Here is a 14,757-nt window from a genome sequence, read left to right as displayed (position 1 = left end):
AAAGTCAGGAGTTTGTCACATCAATTTAAACTGTCACAGGCTGGCAACCAGCATGCCGTCTGGTGACCGCCTCCCCATGATGCCTCCATTAGTGCGCTTCGTCGTTGCTTGAGCGTATTTAAATGCACTGTTGGGTTTTTACACAATAATTGACTTAAAAACCTACTTGGTTACGAGCAGTAGAGAGCTGTTAATAGTATAAAACAATGTGAGAAACGGCTCCCTCTGAAGTAACGTTGTCTTTGAGAAAGAGGTAAGTCCTCACTGACATATTTTAATATGAGAAAGACTTCAGGCCTGAAGCCTTTCTCGGGCATCTGAAAGCACACACAATTATTTCTTTTAACTTCGTTGACCAATATTGAGTCCGAGTTTTTACAGGTTTGTTTTATGCAACTTTGGGATACATGATGAGAATCATAGTGGTGGTCAGTTTGACAATTACCAAAGATGTCCAGCACCAGTGCCTTCAGATTTTAACGGGTTCTGAGACTAAAAAATATCGTACCAGCATCTCCATTTTCGTCCGTCAATTCGACCCCTCACGCCACGCCCTTAACACGTTATTTCAACATAAAAGCGCCACCGTGCAAAATAGCCTACTTGAAAATTTTAATTTTGAAAAAGTACAGAGAAAGGCCTTTTTTGTTCCCCCCCAAAAAAAAAAAAAGAAAAAAAAAAAAATGAAGGTAGGTAAAACGAGGCCGAGATAGGACATGTGTATTCACGATCAAAACCAAACAAAGTATAAGCCTTCGAAACTTTGAAATGGAAAAATGCCCCATGTTTACACAGAAATTATTTTACTATTTTAGTAGCCAACATTTTCGAGTTGGCCTAATTTGCCATAAGGGCTGCGTGGCTGAGTCATGTTTTTCAAGCGGCATCAATATGAAGTTCCACTGTTATGGATTATTTATGTAGCTATTTTAAATGCATCAGTGTAATGCACGATGAAGCAAATAATTGAATGGATATTCAGGTTGGGAGAAAAACCTGGTGATCATTTCTCCGTAAAAAATAACGTCTTTAAATTTAGCTACTTATAATGGGATTACTTCTGCGTCTATCAGTGAAGAATCGATGCAGGAAATGGTTGGGGAATCTTAGAGGGTTGGTGTTTTCTCTGAAAAATGATTGATGTTTTTATTTGGTTTGGTTTATAACGTTGAGGGCGAAGTGATGAAGGAATTAACACTGTAGCAATTTGAATGTTTGGCCAAATTCCCAACGGTCACACACATAACATAAAAAAACATTGCACCCAGAACACTTATCAGTTAAAATTGCAGTCATGACAAACGTATTTGACAATTTATTGTGCGGCAATTTACACGGACAAGTGTCTCTTTCATAAAATTAATATTCGCTGTCAGAGAACCAGATGCTTCCAATGGATCCTCGCGAGATCTCATCTGACTTTCTCGTTGGTTGATTTTATCTGATCGGATTACTAGAAACCGAAATCAAATACTTGCAACTTCTGATGAGATTTTCAATGACCGTTTAATCAAAAAAGTGGCTTGACACTTTTAAAGGCAGTGGACACTATTGGTAATTGTCAAAGACTAGCCTTCACAGTTGATGTTTCTCAACATATGCATAAAATGACAAACCTGTGAAAATTTGAGCTCAATCGGTCATCGAAGTTGCGAGATAATAATGAAAGAAAAAAAACAACATTGTCACACGAAAATTAGTGCGTTTAGGTGGTTGATTTCGAGACCTCAAGGTCTAAATCTGAGGTCTCGAAATCAAATTCGTGGAAAATTACTTCTTTCTCGAAAACTATGGCACTGCAGAGGTATCTTTTTCTAACAGTGTTTTATACCATCAACCTCTTCCCAATACTCGTCACCAAGAAAGGTTTCATGCTAATAATTATTTTGAGTAATTACTAATAGTGTTCACTGCCTTTAAGAGGGATTAGCTTTCGCTCTGGTGCTAGTACACATCGTATGATGTGATAGTTTAATACTCAGAGTGGCATTGACACTTTGAACGCTGTGAGTATTTAGCTAGCTCGTTCCGAGAATCGTATTATTAAGCGATCATACTGAACAAAAATACAAATTATCGCACAACTTACTTTGTTGAAAGTTGTTTTTATGAAAGTTGTTTTTATAGTTTGAGTTGAAAACTACCATGCTCAACACTTCCAACCACTTTCATTTTTAGGTAAGGTAAGGTAAGGAAAGGATGATTTACCTACAACCATAATCTAGTTGGATTTGTTATAAAAAGGACATTAAAAGTTACAAAATACATCACATAAACTTTGAGGTTTTATTTGAAGCAAATTCAATACATACTTTCATAAATCCTTAAAAAGGATCGGCAGCAATCAAAGTGTTGTTAAGACTTGACAGCCATGCCTCATCTTTCATCAGGTCTGTCAACTCTAAAGATTATTCAGATTTGACAAAAAAGCCTTGTTTATCTCTGACTGTTTCTACTTTTTAAAGTAATGTTTTCCTTTTTTATAACAAAGGAGCATACTGTAATACAGCTCTTGTGCTGATTTTTGTATCCTGTATAAAGATCGTTAAATAAATAAATAAATAAATAAATAAATAAATAAATAAATAATTTTTGACAGCTGTTTAGGATTCTCCCTTCCTCTCTTTGTAGATTTTCATTCCCTTCCGTCTTTTACAGGTTCGCATCACCAAATGCCAAGAACTTTTCTAAAACCGAAACCTTCGAAAAACTTCTCTTTTATGTATAGGTTTCTATATGTGGCCAACATTGATTGGAGAGTAAGTCATAAAAGTACCCGATCTTTGTTTCAATGTAGGCCTATCTTCATCTAAAACCTGACCCCAAACTTCTTATTCACCGATTTCCTGCATGTTTATTGTGTCTCTTGATAAATGAATGGTAGAATTGTTTAGTTTTGTTTCCCCAATGATGCACTTCAAAGGAATTGCATGTAGGCCAAGTGCCTTAGGAACTGTTAGGCCGAACATCCAAGACTTATAACAACAAATTGAAAACAACCGCCAATGTATGCAGATAATATTCAGATCCGAAATAGGTCAGCACTTCATTATCCAATTCACAACAGATATGAATAAAAAAATAAGCCGGAGTGTAATTTGCACTTTTGAATATTCTCTTACGTGTGACGTACTCTTTGATGAGATTAGTTTCACATTTTATATGCTCAATCCCTGAGGCCTGTTGATCATAAAAGTCATACAGATACTGAGCCACAAAGTACAGACTGCTGGCAGCTAAAGGCTTCAGCTTACATGATTGGTTTGTCTTTCTTGGAAAAGCAATTCACTGTTTTTTAGTTTGTTTCATTTTTTTTACCGACGTTTCTGGTATTAAATGAAGGTATCCCGAAAAAGAAAAGCAAATGGCACGGTAATCTGTAGGCCCGAAGAAAAAATCTAAATAAAAAAAATCAAGATGTCAAACAAAAACCTACTGAAACGGGGGGGGGGGACAGAAAACCCAGTCTACGACACACAAAGCGCCTATTCATGAGGGGATTCGAATCGGGATCCACAGACTTAGGTGAACAGCAGTGCAATTAGTTCAGTTAGTTTTCAGGATGCAGTAATAAAGGTTTAAAATAACACCTTGTACATGAACGACTTGGGGTGGTTAAACATTTTAATTTCGAGAACTGCTTACTACGCAACAAATATTGGTTATTAGTTTTGGCTAAGCAAGAGCAGGAAGCCATAATTTTGTCTCGTATCCTTTTTCGGTTCGCTGTAGTTTTTTTTGTGGCTAAAGCTACTTAAATTCAGTCTGAAAAGTGAACTCTTTCTTCAAGAAACAGTCACGACTCAGGAGTATAGTTGGATTTGCTGACAATTTAAGTGTCACAATTCTTGCAATCTGACTGGCATAATAGAAATGCTCATTTTACATAACGGTCATACAATATCCCAGCAGGCATGTCACGAGTGATTTATATTTCCTATTTCATGACACGTATATTATCTGTCCATCCCCCGGGGACATTTTTAAAATTTGCTGATAAGTTTTACAGCATTAATGATATTACAACTTTGAGGGGGTGGGTTGGTTGGGAACGAGGTGATCTGTCAGACGGTGATGTAGTCTCGCCCTCAAGGAGGAAACAATGGCGCGGCGAGGGTTTTTTGTTTACAGATCCTGAATTGGCAATCTTTCCTGTCCGTCCCATATCTTTCCATGGCAACAAAGCCACGATGAGAACACCTTAGAGCCAGACGTCCTAGTTAATTTCTTTCCCCGCAGTGAGACAGGACAAAAAAATAATTAGACTATTTGCCAAACCGAGGACATTTTGTCAGATTTGTTTTTTAGTCCTATACTAATATTTAACAAGGCGTACATATACTTAAATTCAACCTGCTCTTCAATGTTAAATAAGCTCAAGCGACCGGTGGCCTGTCTAGCCCTCCATTATGCAGAAACTCCAGTGTTTCATGCAAGAATTTCCATAAAAAAAATATATAAAGGACGCTGTATAGCCTTTTTCACTGACAGTAATAATGTAATCAAGAAATTGCAAGACATCACCAGGGAGGTATTACTATTAGAATTTCCTCGAGGCTGTAAGGAACACGATTGCTTCTGGTGTGGTTTGTGCCGTGGTAATTGGATAGGAGCTGTGCGCAGGGCTAGGGCAGGCCGCGGACCCTCAGCAGGTGATCTTACGGCTGCACGAGAGAGGCTACAAGGTTAGGCAGACGGGAGTAAGGAATAATAAACGACGACTGTTTTATGGAGATATTAAACGCTAGCGTATAACCCAAACCACTTGTCTGACTTAACACATACACAGATTGAATTGTATCTGCTGAAAAGTCTTAAATCTATCATTTTGATATCATGTTAAACTTTTCTGTCTTTTTCCTTTGAGAAAATACTTCAAATTATATAGTTTCAAATTATAGACTTGAGTAGATACATATAGAATCATTTATTAAAAAACATTCCTCACAGTACAAAGGCTGAGTTACATTTTTTTTAAAGTTTATTTCGTTTTCAACAGCCAAAATTCTGTTTTTTTAAGACTAAAGATAAACCATTGTGATGGCACTGGCTTTACGTGGGACGATAACACACCTCCACAAAATACACATTACTCTAAATTGTCTTTTTTTAAATTGATTCCTGGCTTTACTAATCGGGCTAGCTGTTATATCTAGCAGCACTTGCACTGAAAGGGATCTCAAGCAAGTCTTATCAGGTTTCTTTGCCCAGTTGCGCTCCAAGAATACTCGAGAAGGAAGAAAGGCATTTAAGGATTCGATAAAATGTTTGAGTAAAAATTAATCATGCAACGCCAGCGCGTTAGATACTCTCGAACGAAAAATCCACTTGCCAGTACCCGAATATAATCTATACGCTGCATACTCATAGCATTGATTTCTCTCCGAGTTTAACCCCAGGCTAAGTATGGATTTTACAATACACTGGTGTTCTTTTCGAGGGAGATTTTAAGGTTTGCCGAATCGAGCACTAAACGAAACCCCAGTCAATGGGAGTAAATGGCGAGTGCTATCTTCTGAAGAGTGCAGTTGATATCTCAATCGTCAACTGGTAATAAACGTAATGGCAATGCGGATGTCACACCCAGGGGCCTTGTGTGCAGTCAGGGGGCTGTGTTGCAGCGTGTCCCACTGATGGATCGTAATTCTTCAATCCACAGTTTTTTGATAGAGCTGCCGTGGAATTAATTTCAAAGTTAAAGGTACAGGAAAGGCATAGATGAAAAAGTATGAACGTTTTAAACTCTGTGTATGCACAGCATTGTACTAAATTGCGTTAGGTGACAAAAGTCACATTTTGGAAAACAATATTGACATTTAGTGACACGATGTTTCATTGTTATTCGTTTTGTGGCAGTTTGAATCTTGTTAATTTTAGTTAAGTTGTCATTTTCAAGAGAATCAGCATTTTTACTTAATTTTTTGTGCGTTAGTGCCAGTCAACTGTCACAGATTCTGCACGCTATAATGATCTGACAGGCACACAATTAGGCAGGATTGGATAATGGAGTCTTTTGTTTAGGATAGTGGAAGTTACTTGGCATGGGGGGGGGGGGTGGCTCCGGCTGGGCAGTTACGCCAAATCCTTTGTGTGACATTACTATAAGCAGGTTTTTCAACAAACATTTAGACATTTGACACACGGTTTGAATAGATTGCGTTTTTATTGCACAATAAAGAAAAGAGCTCTCAGAGTTACATATGCGAGAGGAAAAGACTTTTAGCGAGTCTATGCCAGAAACGCTTTTCCCCTAAAGCAAATAAATAAGTTAAAGGAATGTCGAGCTCAAAAGAAGAGAAATTTGAATTAAAGATGAAATTGTGATTTTGAAATGTTTATGTAATTGATTGTAAAGAAAAATTATTATAGAAACATAAATTTGGATAAACGTGTATAGGGTAAAGATCATTATTGATGAGGTTTTTATTTCTAAGGCAAGTTAAAGTATGTTTTAAACGATCACATTATTTTGATAATCAGAGACTTTTTGGAGACTTGAGGTGGCAGCAGACTTCAGTTGTTTTCGGAAATGCACACATGCTCAGAATGAAACTGACCAACGTGATGTCCTCTCAACCAATCGAATTAAAAAACTCGGTGTCCCAGGTAATTTTACGAATGAGGTGCAATGAATGCTTTTAATGCACAAAATAATGACAATCATTTTTAGCGCGCACATATTAGATGCTTTGCCAGAGTTATTTACATTGATAACACATTAATATAATACATTGCTTTTTTTAATGAAGAAATCGCAGGTTCCCAGCCAGAGGACCTCTGTTTTCTCAAACACAATAATATATACATTGCTTCTTTTACGGAAAATATCGCAGATTCTCACAGGACCTGTGTTTTTGTTCTCTACGGAGAATTACTCGACGTAGCAGACGTGGTTTGTGTGTGTGTCAATGTAAGCGGTGTGAAAGCAGACGACATGGAAGGCCTGAGAGTCACTTTCCCGCCTTCTAGCTGCATGGCCTTGTATGCCCGCGGGAGGGCGACTGCAGCAGGCGTCTGGTACATGGCACGATGGGAATGATGGTGGGGCAGCAGAGGTCCCGGATGCTGGAGGGTGGAGACTTTCTTGTGGCGGCGCCATTTTGCACGGCGGTTGGAAAACCAAACCTGGGAAAGAAATCAATAAAACAAGGTTGTAAATAAACAAATAAAAAATATGCAAGATTATAACTGTCTTTTATTAAACTTGTTTTTTTTTTACCCAAAATAAAACACCCTTTTTGTTGTAGTAACTCATGAATATTTAGGCAACAAAGTTGTCCTCGGCATTTTCTAGTGCTCGGCATTTTCTAGTTTTATTGTTGTGAGTTTCTTCACATATTAAGATGAAAAGAAAAGGTCTTTACGATTAGTTTTCAATGGTGAATTTGTGTGACTCATGATGAGTTTCACACATGAAAACTATAATTGATTGATCCATTAATGATGAGTTGTGTCTCACCAGTGATGAGTTTTATTTTTATTTCTTAAGGTGAGTGTCTTTAAATGAGTTTCTCAATATGAGTTTCTCAAAATGAGTTTCTCAAGATGAAGTTCTCAATGTTAGTTTCTCATTGTGAAGAGTAATGAGTGAGCCTTACGGCTCGTACCTGTACCCGTGCTTCGGACAGCGTCGTCTTGTTGGCGAGGTCCTCTCTCGTCGAGACGCAGGGATAGTGAGATTTCTCAAACTCCTTTTCAAGAATCTGAAAACAGAAGAAAATCGTTCCCACAAATTAGACGTTGTTCCTAAATCCATCTTAAATAATTTACCACACAACTAGCATTATTATATTATAGGTCGTGTCTGAACAGGCATCTACAGCTACGGCTAAGGTTAATGGCTACGGCTAGATTACCGTGCGTCATTGAAGTGAAGTAAGTCGTTAGTAGCCTTAGCTCTAACCGCCAATTCGGATTCAGCCTTATATTGCAACTGTGTGCAATATAAAAATAAATAGGATTATACACTGAACAAAATCGGGTCTATGTGTCTTAAGGTCCACATGACTTTTGTAGAGGCAGCTTACAAAGCGCCCTCTATGGCTTGATTGAATGAATGTTTGTAGAATGGGAAAACCGAGTGGATGGCAAGCATACCTAATTTTATTGGACTGAATAGAATGGTATTATGTATTTGGTTTGCGGTGTATACATACATAATATTGAATGATATGCTTAAATGAACACCAGCCATGCAAAGTGCCGAAATTATCGGTGCGGAAGAGTTTGCAAGGAGCCTTAGTGACCGGTAAATTATAGTTGCTTTAGGTATTCATATTGGTAAGTGGCAGTACCATCAATGGTGATGTACAGCATGGAGAGATGAAGGTATCCCAATTCGTTTCGGACGAGGACTTAGAATGAGGAGGGGTAATACCGCCCTCTCTTGATGCTCACCTGTATTTGCTCCGGGGTGAATGTCGTTCTGCTCCTGCGCAGTTTCCTCCTCTGCTCTTCTGTGATTGGATCCTTGAAGGGAGAGTCCATCTCTGGAGGATAGTTCATGTTCTCGGAGGAGGAGACGGGTGTATCTGGTGAGGGGGACCTGGCATGAGAACTGGGTAGGGATGATGCAGTTACCATGGAGACGGGGGCATCATTGTTGTAGTTATCAGGGGCTGGGGGAGGGGATGGTGACTCGGAGGAAGGTGCCAGACCTACAGGAAAAAAAGCGGGAACATTATATGTATATTTTTTATACTTTTTGTATACTTTTTATGCGTAGATATCGCCTGACTAACAACAAGGACAGATGGTCACTTAAAGGTGAGGGCTGCAGTAAAGTGACTTAGGCTATCGGCCCAATCAACTACCACAAGGGACATGTTGCCACCTACTCCTGGGGCGGAAATATGATTACCCCCTTCACAATCCGTAAGGGTGTAGGCATGTGTATGATATGACATTTAGCACTGACATGGCAGACAGTATACAAAAATACTGTTTTAGAGGAGCAGTCTGGGACCCCCGTTAGTTGTTTATTTATCTGTTGTTTCTTGTATTTGTTTACTTATGTATTTTCTTTCAAATAAGTGCCTAAAACTTACCGGGTGGATATGTTCCAAAAGGTGGCCCACAGAATAGACCTGAACAGCACGCCCTCAACGATTGCCTAGGATCCAGTCGACTGTCCATTCTCAATCCTGGAACAATGCCGTATGGTGGTGCGTAGTGTGCCCATGCGCTGGCGTAGTCGCTCATGTACGCCTGCTCAGTAGCCCTTGCGTACTCTGCGGCTGCGCGTTCCGCAGCGCGATTGCGCAGTATGCGATTGATGGAAGACACACTTGGTACGGTGGAAGTTGTGCAGACGCCTGCAGAAATCGGAAGAAAACAAGAATATTCAAAATATCAACATAGCCAATTAATTTCACCAATTTGAGTTTCAGCACTTCGCATGGAACTTTTTTGATTATCTGTGTTTTAGAGTTTTGTTCTTTTGAACTATGTAATAAGTTACTTGTATACTTGTTTGTCTACTTAATAGTTTGCATAGAAAGAAACACAATGGGAAACTTTGAGGCGCTAGTTGGCAGAAGACAAACCAGACTGCTGCCACCTAGCGTCCTCGAAAGTGTCTTTAAACAGTGAAGGGTTTACAATGCCAGAGTATCAATTAAAATATTTCAAAAGAAATAATCAAACGAAGTCTAAATAAAAGAAGAAGAAACAAAACGAAACATTTCTGTCAAAAGGACCAGAATAAAATAAGAAAGTAATTTATGTTTTTTTGTTTTTTTTTTGACATTTCTGTCAAAAGGACCAGAATAAAATAAGAAAGTAACTTATGTTTTTTTTTCTTTTTTTTTTCCGAAATAAAAATAAAGAACTGACGAACGTTAATCACTTACCGTCAGATACAAGCTTATCTCTAATCTCCCACGCGAATATGGTGGGATTATCTTGTTTAAATCTCTCGATTTTCTCTACCACTGTGGGCGTGGCTACTTTGGGTTTACTCCCACCGATGGTACCTGGGCGCACGGAACCAGTCTCAAGAAAGCGACCTGTGAGAGAGTATAATATTACGAACACTGTATCAACAGGACTGTCAACAAAACATTAAATTCTCTACATAAAATTAAATGACTTTAAAAAGCTGCTCTTCTGAGAGCGACCAGCCACCACATTTGCTCACAAAGGAATTTTCTGCAGGGTGTTTAATCACAAACCATACGTACTTATTAAGAACGACTTAATAGACTACTAAGAGCAACAACGCCATACATTTTTTCATCGAAACATAATTATGGACAACTTGTCCCTCGAGTTCATAATTTAGAATGGGATAAAAACAAATTGGCGCTTAATAATTACAGTGAGGTAATCCAAAAGTGTTCGTGTATTCCAAGGCTTTCAATTCCAAGGCCTGCGAGTAAAATGTTCTTCCGTGACAAGGCCTGGGGTTAAACACACAAACCAGGTGAGGTTTGCGGTAGCAATAACTGTATATAAATCTCTTAAAGTATTAGGCCTAGTTCTGAAAAGAACCGGTGGCTGACAACCAAACACTACTCGAAAGAGACTTCCGCATGATGCAAACCTCACGTGGGCCCAATTTCATACAGTTACTTCAACACAAAAGGTAGCTAAGCGTACGAGAATTTGCTTACCAGAATTAGGTTACCAGCCAAATTACCAAGTCACATGTTTAATTTGTAACTGGTATCCTGCTCATTTCTGCTAAGCAGATAAGTGTTGAGCAATTTTGTTCTGCTTTAACCCCAGCTCTACGAATTTGGGCTCTGTTCGAAAAGTTTCAAAATCCTACTTACACATACCTAAGATCTTATTGACGCAACCGTGCGACACGAGAAGTTGTCTTGAGATGTCACATGGTCTTGCACCACAGTGAGCCATCTCCACGATGCGATGTCTCATTGTCTCCGGTAGAGGGCGCCCGTTAACAAACATACCCCCAAGCTGGTTGAAACCGCCGTCAGCTGGATGGAACGAGTAGAAACAGGAAATCACTATTAAAACTACGATCAACGACAAATCTGTCGATTAGCGGGTCTTTATAAGTTTGGTGATGGCTGAAAAATGTTATAAAATCTTAGGCCTACGAACAAAGAATAATGCTGACTTTGGATAGTATAACATTATTTGAGAGACATATCACTTCGAAATACCGCGGTTATGGAAAAATATCACTTCCCCCCCCCCAAAAAAAAAAAAAAAAATCAATATATATATTCTTCCAGCATTGGCATATTCGCTAAAGACTATAAACGCAACCATCTTTTAAAATGAAATTTTCATGCGTTAGTTTTATTGGTGTACATAAATACAGGATTAAAACACCCGAACGGTTCATAAAAACGAAAGTATAGTTTTTCTTTAAGAGATAATACTTTCGCCGACACAGAATTTTTGTAAAATATCTCTTACTCTGAATTACTTTTGACAGAGCTGCCGTTTCGAAACGAAAATCACCCCAAAACGTCCGTAGACCACATAAGTTACCATAAATGTAACACGCATTGTTGTACGTGGTCAATGACGGTGGTTAACTGTGTACAAACAATTTTGGATGTCACTTGAGATGTTAGTTTTGTTGTTGTGAGTTTCTTCACATATTAAGATGAAAAGAAAAGGCCTTTATGATTAGTTTGCAATGGTGAGTTTGTGTGACTAATGATGAGTTTCACACATGAAAACTATATTGATTGATCCATTAATGATGAGTTGTTGTGTCTCACCAATGATGAGTTTTATTTTTTTTTGTTAAAGGCAGTGGACACTATTGGTAATTGTCAAAGACTAGCCTTCACAGTTGGTGTATCTCAACGTATGCATAAAATAACAAACCTGTGAAAATTTGAGCTCAATCGGTCACAAAAGTTGCGAGATAATAATAAAAGAAGAAAACACCCTTGTCACACGAAGTTGTGTGCGTTTAGATGGTTGATTTCGAGACCTCAAGTTCTAAACTTGAGGTCTCGTAATCAAATTCGTGGAAAATTACTTCTTTCTCCAAAACTATGGCACTTCAGAGGGAGCTGTTTCTCACAATGTTTTATACCACCAACCTCTTCCCATTACTTGTCATCAAGAAAGGTTTTAAGGTGAGTGTCTTTAAATGAGTTTCTCAAGTTGAAGTTCGCATGGTGAGTTTCTCATTGTGAAGAGTAATGAGTGAGCCTTACGGCTCGTACCTGTACCCGTGCTTCAACAATTTTGGATGTCACTTGCAACTTATGGGCATATGCGAAACATTTTGAATGGTTTTCGTTTTGAAACAGTATATCATCCGTCAAAATTCGTTTAGAGAGAAAAAAATAACATTACAATAAAAGATGTCAGATGAGACCAGTTTCTAATACCTCAAGTGAAAATGTAACGCACAACAAATTTGCTTACGAAAAATAGCGGGAAAAGTCAAACTATTTAAATAATAAGAAACAAGATGCTAATTTGACAGCAGGTAACTACTTGTTTTGTTTTTTTGAGAAATTTTGTTGTTTAACTACCTGCAGTTACGATTTACCTTAAAAAAAGAACGTGATATTAAACAAAACAAAAACGGGGAGAAACCCGAAAGGTTTTCGTTCAATGTTTCTTAAATATTTTCTTGATGGACAAATTGAGACCGAAATTATATCAAAAAGGCAAAGTCGTATGGTCGTTTCAATCCAAATAAGTCAATAACAGAGAATTTTTCATAAGGTGCAAGCGTTTTTGTGATATTATTGCCAGAAAATCTGTTGCGGTAGTGTCCACTGAGGAAAACTTGTTCGTATTTTTATTATGTACAAATTCGGAGAACATTTTAGGTAGAAACGTTTCTCAGATTGAAATACTTTTGAATCCATTTATCTTAAAGGCAGTGGACACTATTGGTAATTACTCAAAACAATTATTAGCATAAAACCTTACTTGGTAACGAGTATCGGGGAGCTGTTGATAGTATAATACGAATTTGATTTCGAGACCTCAGATTTAGAATTCGAGGTCTCGAAATCAAGCATCGGGAAGCACACAACTTCGTGTGACAAGGGTACTTTTTCTTTCATTATTTTCTCGCAACTTCGACATCCGATTGAGCTCAATTCTTCACAGGTTTGTTATTTTATGCACATGTTGAGATACACCAAGTGAGAAGACTGGTCTTTGACAATTACTAATAGTCTCCAGTGTCTGTAACCCACATTCCTTTTAAGGTAAATTCTCAACACGTTATACACTATCAACAACTGCAGTACTCTATAAAGGCAGTGGACACTATTGGTAATTACTCAAAATAATTATTAGCATAAAACCTTTCTTAGTATCGAGTAATGGGGAGAGGTTGATGGTCTAAAACATTGTGAGAAACGGCTCCCTCTGATGTGCCATAGTTTTCGAGAAAGAAGTAATTTTCCACGAATTTGATTTCGAGACCTCAAGTTTAGAACTTGAGGTCTCGAAATCAACCATCTAAACGCACACAACTTCGTAAGACAAGGGTGTTTTTTTCTCTGATTATTATCTCGCAACTTCGATGACCGATTGAGCTCAAATTTTCACAGGTTTGTTATTTTATGCATATGTTGAGATACACCAACTGTGAAGGCTAGTCTTTGACAATTACAAATAGTGTCCACTGCCTTTAACAAGTAGGATCATTAATTTTTGGAGTAAACAATCCCTTTAAACCATTCCTTTCAGTGTTGGAATGATAGGTATAGTCTACATAAACTCGACCAATGTCGAACATTTTTTATATCAGAAACATAATGATACTGTTAGCTTGCCCAATTAATTTCAAGAACTTTCGACACGTGGTTTACCCAACCATCAATAAACTAAAGACCTATAACAAAAACCTCTTAAAAATGCACTAATTCGTTTGAACTTACCGCTAAAATGCATGCCAGTCCTCAGCGACCAAATTCAACAACTCCTGCCGTCCAAACGGTCGTCGTAGCCCGGAGCGATTTCCAACACCGTAAGTAAGCCTCTAACCACGGTATGCCCTGGAGCGATTTAGCCTAGATTCAGACCCGTCTTATCCGATCACTGGAGTTATATCTGCCGCTCCCTCGTGCTTCACTCGCCAATTTAAACCTTATTAGGTGTTGTTAATTACAATCGTAAGGGCGCTGGTAAACAATGGTCAACAATAGAGCGCGTGTTTGGTTACAGAGTGGTCCCCACACACGCAACAGGCTGATTGAATCGACGTACGCCTGCGCAAGTATACACCAAGGAGGTGAAGCCTCACAGTCTACCAAATTCATGGGGCAATATTGGAAACAAAAAACACGGTTAATCTGATACCCTTTTGTAATTATTTTCAGAGACAAGGGTTGCGAGTTGGTGACCAGTCACTTCGGGTTTAGTTAAGTGTTTACGTTAAGTGGGCGTGGTTAAGTATTAATGATGGAATGTTTGCTGTGTTGTAATTGGTCACCTGAGCAAGTGACGTAAGAGTTTGAAGCACGTAGTTTCACTTTTCAAGACGAAACTGAAGTAATCTACACTAAACAAGATACATGCGCAACAAATACTTTAACCAACAATGATGACATTCATTATTGCACCAAAAGGGGGGGGGGGGGATTAACAAAAGTATTCCCTATAGAAAGCATTGGACATTTTTTGTGTAGTTCCATTCGACGAACAGAAAAAGTTTATTTGAAAGCTAAGAGATACCATTGATGATTCTCAACCATTGGTCCGATTATAATGCTTACATCATTAACCGCGCAGCGATCTGATTGGTCAGTCAATCACAGTCGCAGTCTAACTTATTAAAGCTCTCTGATTGGTCCA

General features: G+C 38.4%; 1 protein-coding gene across 1 annotated transcript; it reads right to left on the bottom strand.

The window, feature by feature from the left end:
• Window positions 1–6,217: 6,217 nt before the first annotated feature.
• Window positions 6,218–13,982, bottom strand: LOC139951581 (paired box protein Pax-6-like). The gene is made up of 7 exons (XM_071950541.1): window positions 13,842–13,982; window positions 10,782–10,943; window positions 9,852–10,007; window positions 9,048–9,314; window positions 8,398–8,657; window positions 7,608–7,703; window positions 6,218–7,125 (listed from the first exon to the last, which is right to left on the bottom strand). Exons 1-7 carry the CDS (start codon window positions 13,852–13,854, stop codon window positions 6,862–6,864), a joined length of 1,218 nt encoding a protein of 405 aa, XP_071806642.1. The 5' UTR covers window positions 13,855–13,982; the 3' UTR covers window positions 6,218–6,861.
• Between the last annotated feature and the right edge of the window lie 775 nt (window positions 13,983–14,757).

This window comes from Asterias amurensis, chromosome 19 (genome assembly GCF_032118995.1).
Source record: "Asterias amurensis chromosome 19, ASM3211899v1".
Taxonomy (NCBI): Eukaryota; Metazoa; Echinodermata; class Asteroidea; order Forcipulatida; family Asteriidae; genus Asterias; species Asterias amurensis.
The sequence above is the reverse complement of the archived record's forward strand: the minus strand, read 5'-3'. Positions and strand labels throughout refer to the sequence as shown.

Coding starts and splice junctions, on each gene's coding strand:
- LOC139951581 (XM_071950541.1), bottom strand. Junction 10,008..10,781: donor TTGCGTCAATAAGATCTTAG/GTATGTGTAAGT, acceptor ACTCTCTCACAG/GTCGCTTTCTTGAGACTGGT. Junction 7,126..7,607: donor TGTCCGAAGCACGGGTACAG/GTACGAGCCGTA, acceptor TTTCTTTCCCAG/GTTTGGTTTTCCAACCGCCG.